The 19,932-nt window shown below is 50.7% G+C and overlaps 2 protein-coding genes and 1 pseudogene across 6 annotated transcripts; 1 reads left to right on the plus strand and 2 right to left on the minus strand.

The window, feature by feature from the left end:
• Positions 1-268: 268 nt before the first annotated feature.
• LOC127301026 (DNA replication complex GINS protein PSF3) lies at positions 269-12,543 on the minus strand. 5 transcript variants are annotated; one of them, XM_051331233.2, is made up of 7 exons: positions 12,194-12,543; positions 11,398-11,482; positions 11,250-11,321; positions 4,727-4,830; positions 4,417-4,509; positions 847-986; positions 269-738 (listed from the first exon to the last, which is right to left on the minus strand). In XM_051331233.2, the coding sequence occupies exons 2-7, from the start codon at positions 11,440-11,442 to the stop codon at positions 608-610; spliced, it is 585 nt and encodes a 194-aa protein (XP_051187193.1). In that variant the 5' UTR covers positions 11,443-11,482; positions 12,194-12,543; the 3' UTR covers positions 269-607. The 5 variants fall into 5 exon arrangements, with proteins under 5 accessions (XP_051187193.1, XP_071679434.1, XP_051187195.1 ...); XM_071823333.1 differs by lacking the exon at positions 12,194-12,543 and adding an exon at positions 5,059-5,247 and having other exon boundaries at positions 11,234-11,308; positions 11,398-11,499; XM_051331235.2 differs by lacking the exon at positions 12,194-12,543 and adding an exon at positions 5,059-5,186 and having other exon boundaries at positions 11,398-11,437.
• Positions 12,544-13,994: 1,451 nt separating this feature from the next.
• LOC127301027 (early nodulin-like protein 13) lies at positions 13,995-14,978 on the minus strand. Its single transcript, XM_051331237.1, has 2 exons — positions 14,713-14,978; positions 13,995-14,574 (listed from the first exon to the last, which is right to left on the minus strand). Exons 1-2 carry the CDS (start codon positions 14,885-14,887, stop codon positions 14,174-14,176), a joined length of 576 nt encoding a protein of 191 aa, XP_051187197.1. The 5' UTR covers positions 14,888-14,978; the 3' UTR covers positions 13,995-14,173.
• A 1,004-nt stretch (positions 14,979-15,982) lies between these two features.
• LOC139833753 (uncharacterized) lies at positions 15,983-18,788 on the plus strand (annotated as a pseudogene).
• The last annotated feature ends 1,144 nt before the right edge of the window (positions 18,789-19,932 follow it).

The raw sequence follows: 19,932 nt of genomic DNA on the forward strand, positions 1-19,932 counted from the left end.
TGGGCTATGTAAAAAGGACAAAAAGAAAATCTCATGGGAAGCTATTTTGAAGCACCTAAAATTGTCTTTTTACACAAGTCACATAAAATTTTATTTTTTCACGATATTTTGTGTGCCAACATAGAATGTCCAGATGTACATCTAGAATTTATTTTCATTTTTTAAAACATTTTGAAATATATTTTTGGCCAATGGATGCACTTACACTTATGAGCCAAAGATATACCGATGGTGCAGTGTGTTTTTCTCACCATGAAACAGAATCGTATTTTGAATTGTCATTTGCAATGCCCATATATATGCAGGAGTTGTAGCTTCAAACCCCGCCAAAGTCCTGCATCAGCAACACTAGCTTGCTGCTTTATAGACAGTTGGGGCTTTTCCATACAAACAAATAAGTTGGTTGCTGTCATAGAAAAAATAAATAAGTTGGTAGTATTTCCTTGCAGGTCATGGGAATATGAGCTAATTTAAGTAAGATATTCGATGTCTGATCTCATAACGGAATTGTCTTCGCTTTTTTTTTTCCTTTCACTACAGTACCGGATCAACCAGTCTACATACACTAGCTCTAATGCTTCATTCCAGCGGTAAACACAGTTACTTTTCAGGTCGTAGAGGACCCATCAGGAAGTTTTGTCTTCCTCTTCCTGCCAAGAATGGATGCCTTCTGTAGCCTTGCACCCCCAACACGCCATCTCTTGAAAGCAGCCATCGATTCCCTAGCAGATTCGAACACTTCACAGTGAACGAAGATAAGTTAACCCGGGCAATAGGGGCGTTATCTCACAACAAGATAAATGGATGATTAGCAAAAGAGTAAGTACAGCAGGGAGAAGTTTGTACCTTGAGTTTCTTCTTTTGTAAGGCGTGAGGCAAACTTGGGCACTGTCATTGTGGAAGAGCTGTGTGACTTGCTTAGTATCTCCTTGTACCTACTGGTGAATGCATAGCGCAAGAACTGGCCAATGCTCTTATCACTCACCCTGTTGATGAAATCATGCAAACAAATAAACCATTAAGGGATATGATTAAGTTTTACCTTTATAATACTCCCTCCGATTCATATTAGTTGACTCAATTTTGTCTAAATATAGATGTATCTACTCAACAAATGCATTTAGATACATCCGTATCTAGACAAAGTGGAGTCAATAAATTTGGATCGGAGGGAGTAAGAAAGTATAATTTAAGTGAAAAAAACTGCAATCGTGATATAATTTATATATGCGTAGTCACAGCGAACTGTATGATGACCCTATTTCACTGAACTTTAAGGTAGACATCTGGACTTTGACAGCCCTACATTTCTCTGAAATACTCGATCATCCACTGTATACATGTCTCACCTCATACGAATGATTAAGAGTTACTAGACTAGTGAAGAAGACAAATATCTTGTTCCACAGGTTAACAGGTTTTCATTGCTCTCTTACAAATATTGGCTTCAGTTCAAATGCTTTAAGAGCATCACTCGACAATAATATATAAGATGACTAGACATCACTAGGTAATAACTTGGTGCATCCCTACCTTCAGCATATGGAGTACCAAGGCAATACAGAACACCATTTTACAGAGCTGGAAAAATTTGTGAAAACAGAAGTGAGGACTGCCACTTGCAGGGAATCTTATAATTGAATGTGATGGGTTTGCCCAATTTAATTGCCCCCACGTGGAAGCCAGCCATGCAGCCAAACATGCAAGTTGAGGAGTTCATAACCTTTCTGGCCTGTTTATAAAGAAATTCAGACCTCTAAGCTGTCACTAAACCCAACAGAATGTGTCACATAATTCACATTGCAAAATGGTGCGCATTTGTACTGCAATTGACATGCAGCATATCTAATCTGTAAATCATTAAACGTTATTTATGGAATCACCCGCACCATAAGAAACACCCAAGTCTCTATTAGGATGGCTCCTGACCAACCCAACTACCCAAGTCTCTATTAGGATGACTCCTTGCATACATCGTGAAGTGATAGCTCCACATGTTCACCCAGTCGACACACCAATTGGTACAGGCAGCTAGTAAACATCCGATACCTTATGTTCTAGTGGCAACAAATATTGAAGGACACAAGAGAATTTAGTGTAGAGATGCTTGAAGGATGGAGACTATGATGATTGTGGTACAGCATGCAGAGTATGCCTTTGAAAGGGATAAACGTCAAATAGTTATAGCTTTTTATCCAGGGAGACTTAGTTATGTATTCAGCTCATATTATCATACGTGATCATGAAATCAACCCATGTCAAAAGCAAATGTTGACCTGGTAGCACCAGAGGAAGTTCTTCAGGTTTATGATAATATTATGTAAAATAGTAGTTGGGCCACGGTAACAATAGCAGAACCAGCAAGGAACCATATATTATATTATTCAGATCGAAATGAACGGAGAAGATCAATTAATCAACATTTCCAAAAAGTAGACCTCACACCTTAAAACTAAGGGCATCTCCACTCGTTTGGCCTCCCCACGCCGAAATCCGGGGTTAATTTCGTCCGGATTGGACGAAAAAATGGCGTGGGGAGGGCCTGTTTCCCAGCCGCGATCCCAGTCGTAGACGGCGATTTAATTTTGAAAAACGAAAACTTGACGAAACACGGCAAAAAACGATTGAATTTAAACTTGACCAAGCGCAGGCCTGGTCGAGGGGCATGGCGTTCTCGGCGGGGACGAGGTCCTGGAGGGACCTCGCCATGACGGCCTCGAGGATCGCGGCTTCCTCGGCGTCGTGGACCTCCTCCTTCACCGGCTTCCGATTCCGCTCGTCGGAGGCGCCTGGTTCGCGCTTGGGGCGAACCAGGCGCTGGTGGCCGCGTGGCGTCGACGACTCGCGGATGACGATTCCGCCGCCGCTACGCTCACGGTTGCGGGGCGGGGAAAGAGGCTCCCGTTTCACCGGCGCCATGGTTGGCGCCGACCTGGAGCTCGGCGTCGACCTCGTCGCCGATCCGGAAGACGAGGAACTGGCAGCCATCTGCCGTGGCTGCCAGCTGCCCCGGCGGCGGCTGGCCGAGGCCCTCGACGGCGGCGGCATTGTCAGCACAGGCGCGTTGCCGCCCTCGATGTGCTCGATGACGGCTTCGAGCGTCCGGCCCGGCGCGCTCCACCAATGCTTGCGTCCGGCGGTGTTGTTTCGCGGAGGCGGCGGCGGGCCGTCGTAGGAGGCGAGCTCCCGCTCCCACCGCCGGAGGAAGTAGGAGTTCCACGCCGTGTAGTTGTCAGGGTGGTAGCGTGGCTCGGCGCGCTCCTGGTCCGACAAGGTTAGACGGGCCTCCTCGATGGCAACGTCGAGGGCGTGTCCCTGGGGCGGCGGCGGGATTGGCACGCCGCCCGCACTTAGCCGCCACCCGCCGCCGGGAGGCCTCGTATCCGGCGGGCAGGGGTACCCCGCCTGGTGGAGGAAGTGGCCCTCCCACGCGTGGAGCGACCGGCGGGGGAAGCCGTTGTTGGCCGCGCCGTCTTCGTTGAACGCCATGGATCTCTGCGAGGGAGCAGTGGTGGAATAGGGTTCGTCTCTGGCGGGGGGTTTCGTCGGTGCTACGCGTCGCAGCGAGTTATGTAGGCGGTGCTGGACTCGGCGATTAAATGCCGCGTGGATGCTACGCGTCCGCGGCGAGCTGACCGGCGGCAGCCTTTACTGCGCGCGGAAGACGATGTGTGTGCCGCTGACTGGCCGGGTCCATCTCTGCGGCGAAGCCGAAGCGAAAGCGCGGGAGAGAATTCTCGTCGCTTCGCGCGCTTTCGCTTCGTCCGGAGTCCCCGAGCGCGCCTCGGGGGACCGGGGATGGCGTGGGCTCGCCGGATGGATTTAGGCCCAAATCCGGGGAAAAACGAGGAATCGGGGGCGCGACTGGGCCGATTTTCGCCGTCCGGATGAGAAAAACGTCCCTCGGGGGCCTCTTCGGGGAGACGAGTGGGGATGCTCTAAGGCAAGAAACCATGCCTGAATATTCATTATCAATCATTTGTTGGAGTAGACAACGGGGAGCTTACTGCTAAGTGTGGAATTAGAAATACCAAGCATGCTCAGACCATGAGGCTAAAATAACTAGAAATCACTGGAGTTATTCAAGCCATACCCACAACATAACAGCATTTTCTGCACAAGATTGCTGCTAATCGAACTTGCAGCAGTTCATCTCGTTTTAAGGTAATATGCTAATGAAGTATCTTGTTCATGGAGAAACATTTGAATATCAGAAACAAATGCAGAAAGAATAATGCATTGTGGTACTGTATGCCAACATGATTACAGAAACTACTAGGTTAAACAGAGCAATTGTTAGCATCTCTAAGGATTGTCAAAATTCAACGTGACAATGGAGTAGCTGTCTATTTCTAAAAAAGATCATACAAAAACATTGTAACGAAGAAGAAAGAATTTAAGTCATTCAGAACTTACAAAGGAACAATCTTGCATCCTAGCTCATAAAAGTAAGGGCACCGAATCCTCAAATCAACACAAGCTGCATCAGCTTGGATCTCCTTCCGAGTTCTGCAGCACTATCTGATGTTAAGAGACATCTCAAGTCCAAACATACTACAAAGTACGCAACACAAACCACAGAACTAAGCAATGTGTATTCTACTGAAGAGCACTTTATCAAATTGGCATGTAATTTATTGAGATGAGAATGATAACAAACATAGATCCCTCTCAACAAATTGATGTGTATGGAACAATGTAAATAAAGATTACAATGAAAACCTACTTCTGGGTGAAGCAAGGAGGTACATTTATTGACACCGCTTGTTCTAGACACAGCATCCCGTGTGCAAGCCAGAATGGAAGGTCGACCTTCGCACCCTTTTCAACCTGAACATAGAGAATATAGTCAGTTCTCTTTTTGTCAGAACTACAGATAATGTCCTAATTTCTTTTCAAATTGGTGGTCATTAAAGTGCTCAACACTGAGCATCTAAGTCCCAGTTGGTGTTCATTACAGAATATGACACACCAACAATTAGCTTTAAATTTCAGATCAGTTTTACAGATTAAAATGAAATATTATGTACGATGCATCTCAAGTAAACATCACTTAACTAGTGCACCATATTTGAAAAGGAAATTGTACAATAACAATTGGAGCAGCGGAAGAATTGACAGCATTGACCATTGTTAAGGTAATGAGTGGGTATGGCCTTCCTACACTCAGGTGTTACCCTCATTACCTGTAACACCCATCACCAGGTTTAACATAACACATATATAAACATAAATGCGCAAAAGCCACTGGACTGTTGAATAAACTCATGCACTGCATGATTCACATGCACCGCATAGCACAAGAAACATGTGGAGTATGAACATGAGACATTGCCGCACTAGTAATAGTAAGTCATAGATTGTAGCAGTGCTTAGGATACGTTGTGAATGTCAGTACGGCTGGACTCTAAAGCTGCTGATTCACACTACTAGCTAGTGATGTTGTAGTAGTATAAATAGCACCCCTTGTATCCCTTATCAGAGCACCAAGTAGCAGCAATAAGAGAAGAGAAAATTGCCCCAGCTTCTTGTGTCACTCGTGAAGAGTTCAGTCCTATCTCTAGTGCGTGTGTATCAACTAGCCACAGCCATATTGTGGTTTAGAACTGACATTTGGTATCAGAGCATTGAGTTTAGCGATCCACCATGGTAGGGAATGGAGACCGTGTTGCTCTCACGCCACCAGGAAAACTTGCCACGCTCGACGACTCAGCACGGGCGTCGCAGGTGGTAGTGCAGAAAGTGGTACGGGCGGCAGGCTCGACACAATTCCCTCCGCTCACACGCTCCAACTACGGAGACTGGGCACTCTTCATGCAGGTCATGCTCGAGGCGCGCAGCCTGTGGTCGGCAATCGAGACAGGCACGGACGAGCGAGAGCTCGACCGTCAAGCGATGGAGGCGCTGCTCTGCGCCGTCCCGCCAGACATGATCTCGACGCTGGGCGTCAAGGCCACGGCGAAGGAAGCCTGGGACACGCTGAAGGCGATTCACGTCGGCAGCGACCGTGTCCGGAAGGCGAAGGCGCAGTCCCTTCGCAAGCAGTACGAGGCGCTGCAGTTCAAGGACGGTGAGGGCGTCGACGCATTCTCAATGCGCCTCACCGGCCTAGTGAGTGCACTAGCCAACCTCGGTGATAATATTCCCGAGGACAAGGTGGTGCTGAAGTTCTTGGCCGTGGTGCCCAAGAAGTACAGCCAGATGGCATGCGCCATCGAGACGTTGCTCGACCTCGAGAACATGACCATCGAGGACCTCACGGGTCGGCTCAAGGTGGTCGAGGAGAGGAACGACGTCGACAACAACACAGGCTCCGGCGGCCAGCTGCTGCTCACGGAGCTAGAGTGGCTCGCACGCTCCAAGCGAGCGCAAAGCGGAGCGTCAAACTACGGCAAGCAAGCACGTGGTCCCGGACGCGGCCCCGACCCACGCAACGGCAAATACAAGCCTAGCGGGAGTGGTGGCAATATCCGGAATGGCTCCACGTCGAAAGCCGCAAAGGACGACAAGTGCCGCTACTGCGGCAAGAAGGGCCACTAGGCACACGAGTGCCGGAAACGGCTGCACGACGAGGGCGAGGCCAACCTCGTTCAGGCCGAAGAGGATGAGGACCCGGGCCTCCTAATGGCGCAGGTCTGCGAGCTGGGTGTCACCCACGACATGACCAGCACCTTGGTGGAGTTGAACGAGGAGCGTACTGAGGCTCACCTCGGCAAGACGGATGGTGAGTGCGATGAGCGCTGGTACCTGGACACCGGTGCGACGAACCACATGACCAGGCACGCCGCTTGCTTCACCGAGCTAGACAAGCGCGTGTCTGGAACGGTCAAGTTCGGCGACGGCTCTGTCGTTGACATCAAGGGTCGAGGCACCGTCATCTTCAGCGACCGCGACGGTGGCCATCGGGCGCTCACAGGCGTCTACTTCATCCCTCGTCTAAAATCAAGCATCGTGAGTCTCGGGCAACTCGACGAGGTCGGCTGCCAGACTCTCATCGAGAATGGCATCTTGACGGTCCGCGACCGCCAACGACGCATCCTTGCATCGGTCAAGCGTGCATCGAACCGCTTGTACCTGTTCAAGCTCACAGTGGCACAACCTGTGTGCCTCTCCGCATGCGTAGGCGGCGACAACGCATGGCGGTGGCACGCAAGGTATGGCCATTTGAATTTCCATGCACTGCGTAAACTTGCGCAAAATGGGATGGTTCGTGGTTTGCCGCAGATCGACCAGGTCGACCAGCTTTGCGACAGCTGCCTGGTCGGCAAGCAACGGTGCTCTCCTTTCCCGGCGAAGGCAAAGTACAAAGCCGAGCACCGCCTCGACTTGGTGCATGGTGATCTTTGTGGCCCGATCACACCTGCCACACCCGGAGGGAAGAAATACTTCCTCCTCCTCGTCGACGACCTCACACGGTACATGTGGCTGGTGCTTCTCGGTGCCAAGGATGACGCAGCTACGGCAATCAAGCGTTTTCAGGCTCGGGTGGAGGTGGAGACCGGCCGCAAGCTGCGCACGCTGCGCACCGATCGCGGCGGCGAGTTCACATCGACCGAGTTCTCCGAGTACTGCGCCGACCGTGGCGTACAACGACACCTCACCGCACCCTACTCCCCGCAACAAAATGGCGTCGTCGAGCGCCGCAACCAAACGGTGGTGCAGATGGCCCGGAGCATGATGAAGGCTACACAAATGCCGGGCAGGTTTTGGGGAGAAGCGGTCACGACGGCCGTCTTCATCCTGAACCGTGCCCCGACCAAGTCCGTGGAGGGCAAGACGCCTTACGAGGCCTGGCACGGCGAGCGACCGCCGGTGCACTTCTTCCGCACCTTTGGGTGTGTCGCACATGTGAAGGTGGTGAAGCCCAACCTAAAGAAGTTGGATGACCGCAGCGTGCCCATGGTCTTCATCCTACGAGGACGGCGGGAAGTCTTATCGGGTCTACGACCCTGTAGGCAACCGCGTCCATGTCACCCGCGATGTGGTCTTCGAGGAGTCCGCAAGGTGGAACTGGAGCAAGGACGGTGATGAACCTGTGGTGGACTCTGGTGAGTCTTTCACGGTGGAGTACGTCACCTACAAGGTGCCGTGTGGCCAACACGTGGCACGCAAGGTATGGCCATTTGAATTTCCATGCACTGCGTAAACTTGCGCAAAATGGGATGGTTCGTGGTTTGCCGCAGATCGACCAGGTCGACCAGCTTTGCGACAGCTGCCTGGTCGGCAAGCAACGGTGCTCTCCTTTCCCGGCGAAGGCAAAGTACAGAGCCGAGCACCGCCTCGACTTGGTGCATGGTGATCTTTGTGGCCCGATCACACCTGCCACACCCGGAGGGAAGAAATACTTCCTCCTCCTCGTCGACGACCTCACACGGTACATGTGGCTGGTGCTTCTCGGTGCCAAGGATGACGCAGCTACGGCAATCAAGCGTTTTCAGGCTCGGGTGGAGGTGGAGACCGGCCGCAAGCTGCGCACGCTGCGCACCGATCGCGGCGGCGAGTTCACATCGACCGAGTTCTCCGAGTACTGCGCCGACCGTGGCGTACAACGACACCTCACCGCACCCTACTCCCCGCAACAAAATGGCGTCGTCGAGCGCCGCAACCAAACGGTGGTGCAGATGGCCCGGAGCATGATGAAGGCTACACAAATGCCGGGCAGGTTTTGGGGAGAAGCGGTCACGACGGCCGTCTTCATCCTGAACCGTGCCCCGACCAAGTCCGTGGAGGGCAAGACGCCTTACGAGGCCTGGCACGGCGAGCGACCGCCGGTGCACTTCTTCCGCACCTTTGGGTGTGTCGCACATGTGAAGGTGGTGAAGCCCAACCTGAAGAAGTTGGACGACCGCAGCGTGCCCATGGTCTTCATCGGCTACGAGGACGGCGGGAAGTCTTATCGGGTCTACGACCCTGTAGGCAACCGCGTCCATGTCACCCGCGATGTGGTCTTCGAGGAGTCCGCAAGGTGGAACTGGAGCAAGGACGGTGATGAACCTGTGGTGGACTCTGGTGAGTCTTTCACGGTGGAGTACGTCACCTACAAGGTGCCGTGTGGCCAACACGTTGCACCAGCTGCAGAAGACGGGAGTGACGGGAGTGCACTGCCAAACTCCGCCCCAACAGATGCGCCGAGCACGCCTAGAACATCGGCTCCTACGGCGCGTGTCAGCTTCGTCTCACCGACAAGTGCAGCCATGGCTGCGCTGGATGGCCACGACAATGGCGACGAGCCTCTTCGTTTCCGCACCCTCGACAACATCAACAATGCTGGTGCCGCTCTCGGTCCCGAGACAGAGGAGCTGCAGTTCGTAGCTGCCGATGAGCCCGCCACATTCGTCGAGGCGGAAAAGAGCGAGCCATGGCGGCGCGCGATGCTCGAGGAGATGGCATCCATCGAGGACAACGACACTTGGCGTCTTGTCGACCTCCCTTCCGGCCATCGCCCAATCGGCCTGAAGTGGGTCTTCAAGGTCAAGCGCGACGAGCGCGGCGCCATCATCAAGCACAAGGCGCGCCTTGTTGCGAAAGGCTACGTGCAACGCTATGGAGTCGACACGACGAGGTCTTCGCTCCTGTGGCTCGCCTTGAGTCAGTACGCCTCTTGCTCGCACTCGCCGGGCACGAAGGCTGGGCGGTCCATCACATGGATGTCAAGACCGCCTTCCTCAACGGCGACCTCAACGAGGAGGTCTACGTCGACCAACCTCCCGGCTTCAAGGTGGCCGGACAGGAGCATAAGGTGCTCCGCCTCCAAAAGGCATTGTACGGCCTGAAACAGGCCCCACGTGCCTGGAACGCAAAGCTAGACGCGAGACTTACCTTGCTCGGCTTCATGCGTTGTCCGTCCGAGCAGGCGATGTACGCGCGCGGTGATGGCACCTCACGGTTGCTAGTCGGCGTGTACGTTGACGATCTGATCATCACCGGCAACGACAACAAGGAAATCAGCCGGTTCAAGGACGAGATGGCAAGCTCATTCAAGATGAGCGACCTCGGATTACTCACCTTCTATCTGGGTATCGAGGTGCACCAGGACAGCACGGGCATCACCATCAACCAGTCAGCATACGCACTCAAGATACTTGAGAAATGCGGTATGGCCGACTGCAACCCGTCGGTTGTTCCCATGGAGAGCCGCCTCAAGCTGAGCAAGAAGAGCACGGCGCCACCCGCCGACACCACTCTGTACCGGAGTATTGTCGGGAGCTTGCGCTACCTCGTGCACACGCGACCTGACATTGCATATGCTGTTGGGTACGTGAGCCGCTTCATGGAGAATCCCACCACTGAGCACATGTCCGCGGTGAAGCATGTCCTCCGGTACATCGCTGGGACACGGTCCTACGGGTGCCACTACGGGAGGAAGACTACCGATCCCAAGCTGATTGGGTACAACGACAGTGACATGGCCGGCGACGTCGATGACCGGAAGAGCACGACGGGGGTGTTGTTCTTCCTAGGATCGAGCCCCATCACATGGCAGTCACAAAAGCAGAAGGTCATCGCTCTGTCTTCCTGCGAGGCAGAGTACGTCGCGGCCACGACAGCAGCGTGCCAAGGAGTTTGGCTCGCACGCCTTCTCGGCGACATGAACAAGGTTCCGCCTGGTGGCGTGACGCTTCGCATCGACAACAAATCAGCGATCTCCCTCAGCAAAAATCCTGTCTTCCACGATCGCAGTAAGCATATCGAAACCAGATACCACTACATCAGGGAGTGCGTAGAGGACGGGCGGGCTGAAGTGGAGTACGTCAGAACAGAGGACCAGTTGGCTGACATCTTGACAAAGGCACTTGGCCGTATCAAGTTCGAGGAGCTGCATTCCAAGATTGGCATGATCAAGATTCCAGTAAGTGCATGAGCTTAGGGAGTGAATGTTGAATAAACTCATGCACTGCATGATTCACATGCACCGCATAGCACAAGAAACATGTGGAGTATGAACATGAGACATTGCCGCACTAGTAATAGTAAGTCATAGATTGTAGCAGTGCTTAGGATACGTTGTGAATGTCAGTACGGCTGGACTCTAAAGCTGCTGATTCACACTACTAGCTAGTGATGTTGTAGTAGTATAAATAGCACCCCTTGTATCCCTTATCAGAGCACCAAGTAGCAGCAATAAGAGAAGAGAAAATTGCCCCAGCTTCTTGTGTCACTCGTGAAGAGTTCAGTCCTATCTCTAGTGCGTGTGTATCAACTAGCCACAGCCATATTGTGGTTTAGAACTGACATGGACATATGCTTACACTGTTTCTCTCAGCACCAGGATCTAGCAGACCGACGCCATTTGCAGTTACTTGGAAAACTAACAAAATAGGCTGCAATTTTCAGGAGAACATATTCACGCCATCGGTATAAGCATAGACGAAGCATAAGATAAAACGAGCAGATTACCTCCTCCTCCATGAGGATGTCATCAACATCGTAGTAACAAGGCATTCCACCAAGTTGGACAGATCACTGCTGCTTATTCTCGACTCTGCATGAACAATTTGCACAATGCCCATGAGCAGCAATAGGCCAATGAGCACTCACATGCAGCAATTTAAAAATTGTAGCCCGGTGGAGTATAGAGCATCTCCAAGAGGCCCCCTAAACCCCTCCCCCTATCTCCCCATATAGAGGGCCTCCCTCAAAAGACGCCCACCTTAAATTTTCCCTCTCTCCAGCAGCTTCCTCAAACCTCACCCCACTATGATCTGATCTTCTATATTTTAAGACATAAATTTGCGTTTCTTATGGCACCACATAGATTTGTTCCTCCTGTATACCCTCCGTTCCATATTAGTTGTCGTTGATTTGGATTTATCTAGACAATATGGAACGGAGGGAGTAGTTCATAATAGGTGTACAAATAAGAGCAGTCCCCTCCGTAGCCCTCTTCTTCCTATAGGATTCTTCTCCACCTCTCCTCCTGATTTTCCTACTTCAGCTTTTCTTCCTCCTCAGCATCGCCTCCCTCCCTCTGCGACATTCCTGGAGCTCCCTCTGTCCTCCTACCCGGCCACCGCGCTGACCCTCTCCTCTCTCCGTCCCTCTGCTCACATCGACACCCTGCAGATCCGGCTTGCCGAGCTTGGCGGCGCCGGCCGCGCGTGGTGGCGCCGGCTGTGTGTATGGTTGGGCGGGTGCGGCGGCCCTCGCGTGGAGCCATCGAGGAGATGGTGACATGGTGAGCTCAGGGACAAACCTGACTGGCGGCGGCGATAGCGACGGCGATACGAGTCCGGCGTGGAGGAGTCCGGATCGTGGTGGCGGGATTGAAGCTTCCGGTGGTGGTTGGGTACTAGCTGGGTGAGCGGCGGGCAATGGAGAGACCTTGCAGCCGCGTCCGGTCGGATCGGAGCTTCGGTTGTGCGAGCAAGGGGGAAGGTACGGGATGGTGGAGAGGTGACGCGATTTGGTCAGAGATGTGCTAGGCAAAGAAGCCACGAGAGAATTCAGGCGAGCGGGGAAGCCAATCGCCGCCGCCGTCGCCGTCGCGAGGGGAGAGGAAAATGGGACTACAGGCGAGGCGAGGCGGGAGTACTGAAAGTTACGCGCCCGATTTTCCGAAACAACTCGTTTTTTTCGGAACAACTCGTATTCCGCGCTTCGGAAGTATACATGGCCAAGATTTCCTCTCTCAGGAGAAAACTAGATACTACTAATATAGTAAAAGCGGAACTTGGCGTGATAATTTTAGAAATTCATTTATGGGATCGAACTTCGGTCGCTGAGGTGCGTCACTACGACCCCAAACCATGGGTTACGTCGTCAATTTCCTCCCTTTTTCACTTTTTAAATAAGAAATATGTCCATAAATTAGAATTATGAAATTGCCAAAAGTAGTACTAACTTGCTAATTCACTAGTGTTACAACATTGTATCGTAGAAGACAAAATATTGTCGTGTCCTTGAAATATTTTCGTGACATGGCAAAACAAGATGGAATAGACACACATAATTCTTCTATGGCTTGTCTTTGCATGCACACCCTTACATGGTTTGTTCATAGGCACGAAGCCGCTTCTGCAATAAAATCTAGAGGATTTTTTTTTTCAAATTTAACCGAGCACAAGTTCTAGTGTTTGGACTCGGTAGAAAAAGGTCACCTCAAGTTGGGCTCACATTGTTAGATTTACCTGTTATATTAGGCCGAGACATGAGATCCATTTCTCCCCATGGGCTTCTCCCATGTTCTCTTCTTGCCTAAATCATCTTGGTCCTCCTCCCCAAATAGATCCCATCGTCCTTGTCGTTCTCCCCAAATCGAGATTGTCATCATTGTCCCCATCTTGCCGCCATGGGAATTTGCTCTCCCACCTTCGCACAGAGGAGTAAGAGTTTAGCTCTCTCCCTCGTCCCAAAATCAGAAATCACCAAAATGAGCTCATCGCTCTCTCGGCCTCGCGGCGAGAGAAGCTTTTGCATGTATTTTTATAAAAGAAATACTCACACGGAAGAAAGTAGTTTTAAAACAACTACCAACTTTTCTTCCTCGATTTTTTTTTTTGTTGTAGCTTTTTGTTTGCCCTAATTTAACTTGTTTAGCGGCTGTAGCTGTTATTAGTTTTCCTACTTTAAGTATTCATACAAAAAAGTACTTCTCTCAATTTACTCAGCCGTAGTTGTTTCAATAATAATTTCCTTCATATTATTTTATTTTATTAATTACTTTTTATGATAAAATAAAAATGATGGTTATTATTGAAAGAAGGGGTAGTTTTTTTTCTCACTGATCCATGTTACGCTATTTTTTGATTGTTTCAATATTCATCGGGATTTTCTTTCATTGTAAGGAAGACATCCCTGTTTCTATAGATCACTTCCGTTTGATTCAAATAACTTGAAGTAGGAAAACTACTTTTCTATAGATCACTTCCTACTTTAAGTATTCATGCAAATAATTTGAAGACGTCCCTGTTTCTATAGATCACTTCCGTTTGATTCAAATAACTTGTTGGTTAACCTGGATCCGTACTATCATAAAAAAGACACAAATTCCAAAATACTGAAATCTCAAGTAGTCCACTGGAGCAAATCCATTTCCTATTTTTATGATTATGTTTCACGCTAACACTGTCTTCTTCTACAGACAGAAGAAGAACATTTTTTGTTTTCAGATCTAGAAACTAATCAAAGAATGCCCACCCGTGAATCCTTGATCCTAAAGAACAGGGCAAGTAACTCAGAACGCAAAGAGCGCGGCTCCGAGGAGAGCGCCGAGAAGCAGGGAACCGCTGCCTGCCGTCCTCGCGGCGGCACCTTTAGCCGGCGCGGGCGCCGGGGCAGGGGCAGGCACGTGGACGAGCCCGGCGGCCCGCGGGGACTGAGCGGGCGCGGCAGCCGGGACGGGCGCAGAACCGGGGCGGCGGCCGTGCTTGTCGGACATGACGACGACGATGAGGCGCTCGCCCTTGTCGCAGTTCCCGGGGGTGCCGCTGACGAAGTAGCGCCGGCCGGAGCGCGGCAGCGGCACGGTGGCGTCGCTGGCCTTGTAGGTGTTGATGGGGCTGGCCGTGCTGCAGCGGTTGTAGTCGTCCTGGCTGACCTCTAGCACCGAGTCCGCCGCGGCGTTGAACTTGAACACTGCGTTGGACATAGAAAAAGATTCAGAGGAATTCGAGAGTCACAGGAACTGCAAACGTGATTGAATCTGCAACTAACAAGGATGTACTAGCTAGTATACACGCGACTGACGCGATTCCTGGTGGTGGCGTGACTTACCGAGGTTGTCGCCGATGTGGAAACGGTTGGCCGATGCCCACTTGTTGAGCGCGTCGGACATGGCCGGCACCTTCCACCCGTCAGTGGGGCCGCCGACGATGAAGTCCTTGGCCTGCGATCCAGCCGCGAAGGCGAGAACGACGAAAGAGCAGAGAAGGAGCACCCTGGACGCCATTGTTGACGAGACAAGAAGGTTGGAGAGAGTGGCGAGAGGAGAGTTGTGTGAGCAGACGACTGTGTGCTATGCTATGCTGGGTGGGGAAGAGATGAGGCAGATGGGGCGTTTAAGTAGGCAGATGGGGTCAAAACTAGCCGTTGATAGGCGCAGCCCAGGTTGGCAGCTAACGTTCCAGGTAGTCTATCTTCTATTTTGGACCGTTGCCCTTCTGTGGTCCCGAGAAGGAATCAGCCAACGGACAGACACCTGAGACTCGGTGGAGCACCAGCGGAGGAGTGAGGCACGCGCCCTGTGTGTGTGGGCTGGGGCGCTGGGCTAGCCGGCCTCGTGCTTTTCTTCTCTTAAAAATGTAAAAAATGTCCCTGTAGATCGGGCTGCCCTTCTTATTCTACTAGTGACTACCAAATGAAAGGTTCAGCTTTTCCGCTGGAGCGATGGACTTACCCGAAGATTCCAGCAACTTCAGTCGGAAGTTACCACCGCGGGAACACAGCTGGGGGGCGAATCCAAGCGCTGGCAACCGTTGGATCAAATAAGATTTGGTCTGATACACGGCAGATAGAAACTCCAAGAGACAAATCAACGGCCTGGATTACTTTAGGATGCATTGGCGGGAACTGAGTGGCAAATCCAAATTCAAAAACTCGTGTACTATATAGTGGTATAGGTATATCTTATTCTAAGTGCATCTCCAGCGGCACGAGCAAAACGGTCGTTGAGCGACCGCTTTCGTCCACCGTGACCGGAAATGCGTCTGGCACCACCTTCAGCCATTGGCGGACGCAGCGGGTGGGCCGAGGGGCCCGTGGCCCACCTAGAAATTCGCTGCCCAGAACTTAGACCCATGGGAAAAAAAGAAAAAAAGCCCGATTCGGCCCCAAACAAGTGACTTCTCGTCGACTTGTCGACCACGAGGCTCGATTCCGATTCCCCAATCCCCACGCGACGCGGCCACCGTCCCCCGACCCGACCGCATCCTCCACTCACTGCCGCCACCCCGACGCCGCCCTAGGCCCGCCGCCGCTCCACGCCCAGTCCGGCACTCTGCCCAATCCGGCGTTTGCCCACGGCCCGCCCCAGCTGCGCCCGCCCATGCCCCGCCTGGCCGCGCTGACCGCCGGCCGCCTGGCCGCAGCACTAAACGCGGAGGACCGCCCCGGACCGGATCTTCCCACGACCGAGCTGCGAGCCTGCGACCAGAACTCCAGAAGTGAGCGGCCAATTTTGCATATGAATGACTCTCAGTCTCTTGTTATGCTTGTTCTCATGTTATGTGTATGTTCTGTGCATATAAAGTGTTATTTTCATCATGATTTTCATGTGTCTCTACATGTTTGTTCTGTGTATGTTAAGTCTTATATGATGAAGATTGAAGAACACATAAAATTGCTAAATTAGTAATGTTTCAATTCTGTAGAAATAAAGAGAAATAGCCAAATTGCGCTACTTTTTCAGAAACAAGCATCAAAGAAGATTGCATCTCCGGTCCAATCCTATATTGTACCCGACGAAGAAGTCGAGTCCGATATTGAGAGTGAGATTGACATTGAAGATACAACACCACACCCACCTTCACCCCAACAACCAATTGCAAGGTCACATGATGCTCACTTTCTTCCACATGATCCGGGGGAAAGGATTCCTATATCAAGTTATGATGTTAATATTCAAGATGATGTTCGGAGAGGATATATCCTAAAAGGTCCGTGCCAACCATATGAGCATGATTTCACAACAACAAAAAAGAAGGGTAAAAATCGACACTTTAGTTGTGTTTGGTTTCATCACTACAATTGGCTAGAATATAGTATCGAAAAGGATGCGGCATTTTGCTTTATGTGTTTCTTGTTCAAAGAGAGAGCCAATGGAGGTCCCGGAGGAGATGCCTTTGTTAAAGATGGTTTTAGAAATTGGAAAAAACCCGAATCATTTAAGAAGCATGTGGGTGGTGTTACTAGCATTCACAACCAAGCTCAAGAGAAGTACAACTTATTTGTTGCACCCAACACCAAAATTGATAATGTTCTTATGAAGGTGTCTAAGAAGGATGTACTTCTTTACAAGACTAGGCTAACTTACTCTCTTAGATGCTTGAGATTTCTTTTGAAACAAGGATTGGCATTCCGTGGACATGATGAGAGTGAAGAATCAACCAACCGGGGAAATTTTCTTGAACTTCTAAAGTGGCTTGCAGAAGGTAATGAGGAAGTCAATAAGGTTGTTTTGAAGAATGCTCCCGGAAATTGCATCTTGAATAGTCCAAGGATACAACATGACATTATTGAATGTTGTGCGATAGAAACTACTAGACTAATCATTGAAGATCTTGATGGTGACCACTATGCAATTCTAGCCGACGAGTCTAGTGATATGTCTCACAAAGAACAACTTGCTCTTTGTTTGCGTTATGTGGATAAATTGGGAAGAATATGTGAGAGGTTCCTTGGAGTAGTTCATGTTTCCGATACTACTTCATTGTCTCTCAAGGTTGTAATTATATCTTTGCTAAAAGATCATCATTTGTCTCCCACTCAAATTCGTGGACAAGGATATGATGGGGCTAGCAACATGAAGGGTGAGATTAAGGGGTTGAAAACATTGATCATGAAAGAGTCACCATCTTCTTATTACATACATTGCTTTGCACATCAACTTCAATTGGTTCTTATTGCCTTGGCAAAGGATAATGAAGCATGTGTGTGGTTCTTTGATCATGTTTCTTATTTGTTCAATATCATTGGAGTTTCTTGCAAGCGTCATGACATGCTTCGAGATGTTAGAGCTCAACAAGTTTTACAGGCACTTGAGATGGGTGAAATTGAAAGTGGAAGTGGACTCAATCAAGAGATGGGTTTATCTAGACCCGGTGATACTCGATGGGGCTCTCATTACAAGACCATTCTACACATTGTTGATATGTACCCGGTGATACTTGAGGTGCTTGTAAGGATTTGAAAAGATCCTTCACAAAAGAGTGAGTGGACAAGAATAAGAGGAGTTGCCGCGGCCTTTGAATCATTTGACTTTGTTTTCAATCTCAACTTGATGCTTGTTGTTCTTGGCTACACAAATGACTTGTCTATATCTTTGCAAAAGAAGGATCAAGATATTCTCAATGCAATGGCGCTTGTTGATTGGCAAAGGAGAAAATGAAGGATATGAGGTCATCACTTGGATGGGAAAGATTTCTTGCAAAGGTGACATTCTTTTGCAACACTCATGGCATTGAAGTTCCTTCCCCGGAATCTAATTATGTGGCTCATGGAAGATCACAACGGTATTATGAAAAGCAAACAAATGATGATCGTTATAGAAGAGAAGTGTATCTTGGTGTTGTTGATCAAGTTATTCAAGAGCTTGACAATCGGTTTGATGAGGTTAACATGGAGTTGCTTATTTGTATGGCGGCTTTGAATCCCGTGAATTCATTTGCTTCTTATGATGCACAAAAGGTAATGAGACTTGCTCAATTCTACCCCAATGACATATCAAGCATGGATTTGTTAAGACTTGAACCCCAACTTGAGATCTTTATTGATGACATGAGAAAAGATGATAGATTCAAATGTGTCAATCATCTTGGTGAGCTCTCTATTAAGCTTGTTGAAACAAAAAAGCATGTTGTTTATGATTTAGTTTACATGCTTCTCAAATTGATATTGCTTCTACCGGTGGCGACGGTGAATGTTGAAAGAGTATTTTCCGCAATGAGTCTAGTGAAAAACAAGTTGAGAAATAGTATGGGTGATAACCTCTTAAACCATTGCTTAGTGACATTTATCGAGCGAGGGGTGTTCATTCATGTAAGTGATGATACCATTGTTGAAACTTTCATGGCAATGCGAAACCGTAGATTGAAGAAATGATGTAAGTTTCTAATTATACTATATTCTACATGTAAGACCCTTGTAATGTTTTGAACTATTTGTATTGTCATCGTGCACATTTGATATATGTGTTGAACTCCAATGCAATGAATTTGTCTTGTATATTGTTCATTACTTCATTATGTAAAGGTTTTTCACATTTAGGGGGTGCGCAAAAAAAATTTTAGGTATGCCCCCCTCCAATTCTTTCCTGCCACTGCCTCCAGCGGGGCGACGCAAAGTGACCGGGCCGTCTGCGGAGATGCAAACCTGGCCCAAATATGCGTCAGGTTTGCGTCTCCGCGGACGCTCCGCGGTCGCGAAAACTGTCCGCATTGGGTGCATCCGGGCCCGGTTGGTAGTGAGTAGGTAAGCAAAAGATTTTTTTCATTACAATTGATTGGCCAAAAGGACCATCTTTACAGAGATGGTTAGTCGAGTTAACCTAAAACTACAACGGGCGTACCTACTCGCCGTCGCGCGGCCTACTACTGGCCGCCAGAAGGGCCGGCACCGTCGTCGAAGCGGGAGTGCTTGGCGCACTCCGCGCGTCGCGCACGCCGGCGAACGGACATCTCGTCCTTCCGCCTGCGGCGTTCGAGGGACTCAGCCAGGGAGCTGTACCACAGGGCCTCCGCCTGGGCCAACGCCACCTGGGTAGCCGCCGCCTCCACCGCCGCCTGGGCCTCCTCCTCCTCCGACGCCGTCGCGTCCTCGTTCGTTTGGGCCGCCGCCTGCAACCCCGCCAGGTGGGCGACGAAGCGGGCCCTGTCCCTAGCCGCCTCCACCACCGCTTCGTCCCTGGCGGCGATGGCGACCTCCAGCTCCTGGTTCTCCTGCTCGACCCGCGCGGGAGAAGGGCCCCTACGCTGCAGCGAGTCCAGGTCAGAGCACACTAGCCCCCGAGCCCTGGCCATCGCATAACTGTGGGCTTCCTCCTCCGCCACCCAAGCCTGACGGCGCTGGGTGTCCCCAGCCAGGGACTCGAAGGACGCGAGCAGAACCCGCTGGTCGCCGGCGCACTCGAAGCGGCGGGCGGGCACGGGGGGGGGGGGTCGTCGTCCGCGATGTCGTGGATGACGGCGTCCGCCGGAGGGGCCGCCATGGCCGCCCGCGCCTCCGCGAGCTCGGCCCTGGCGTCGGCGAGCTCGGCCATGGCGTTAGCGATCTCCGCCC

This window comes from Lolium perenne, chromosome 7 (assembly GCF_019359855.2).
Source record: "Lolium perenne isolate Kyuss_39 chromosome 7, Kyuss_2.0, whole genome shotgun sequence".
NCBI lineage: Eukaryota > Viridiplantae > Streptophyta > Magnoliopsida > Poales > Poaceae > Lolium > Lolium perenne.

Excerpts from the sequence above, each read along its gene's own strand:
- LOC127301027 (XM_051331237.1), bottom strand. The coding sequence starts at position 14,887 with ATGGCGTCCAGGGTGCTCCTTCTCTGCTCTTTCGTCGTTCTCGCCTTC. Across the intron at positions 14,575-14,712 it reads CCACATCGGCGACAACCTCG|TGTTCAAGTTCAACGCCGCG; the intron begins GTAAGTCACGCC and ends TGTCCAACGCAG.
- LOC127301026 (XM_051331233.2), bottom strand. The coding sequence starts at position 11,442 with ATGCCTTGTTACTACGATGTTGATGACATCCTCATGGAGGAGGAG. Across the intron at positions 4,831-11,249 it reads CTGGTGCTGAGAGAAACAGT|GTTGAAAAGGGTGCGAAGGT; the intron begins GTAAGCATATGT and ends CTCTATGTTCAG. Across the intron at positions 987-4,416 it reads GGATGCAAGATTGTTCCTTT|GGTGAGTGATAAGAGCATTG; the intron begins GTAAGTTCTGAA and ends TTTCATCAACAG.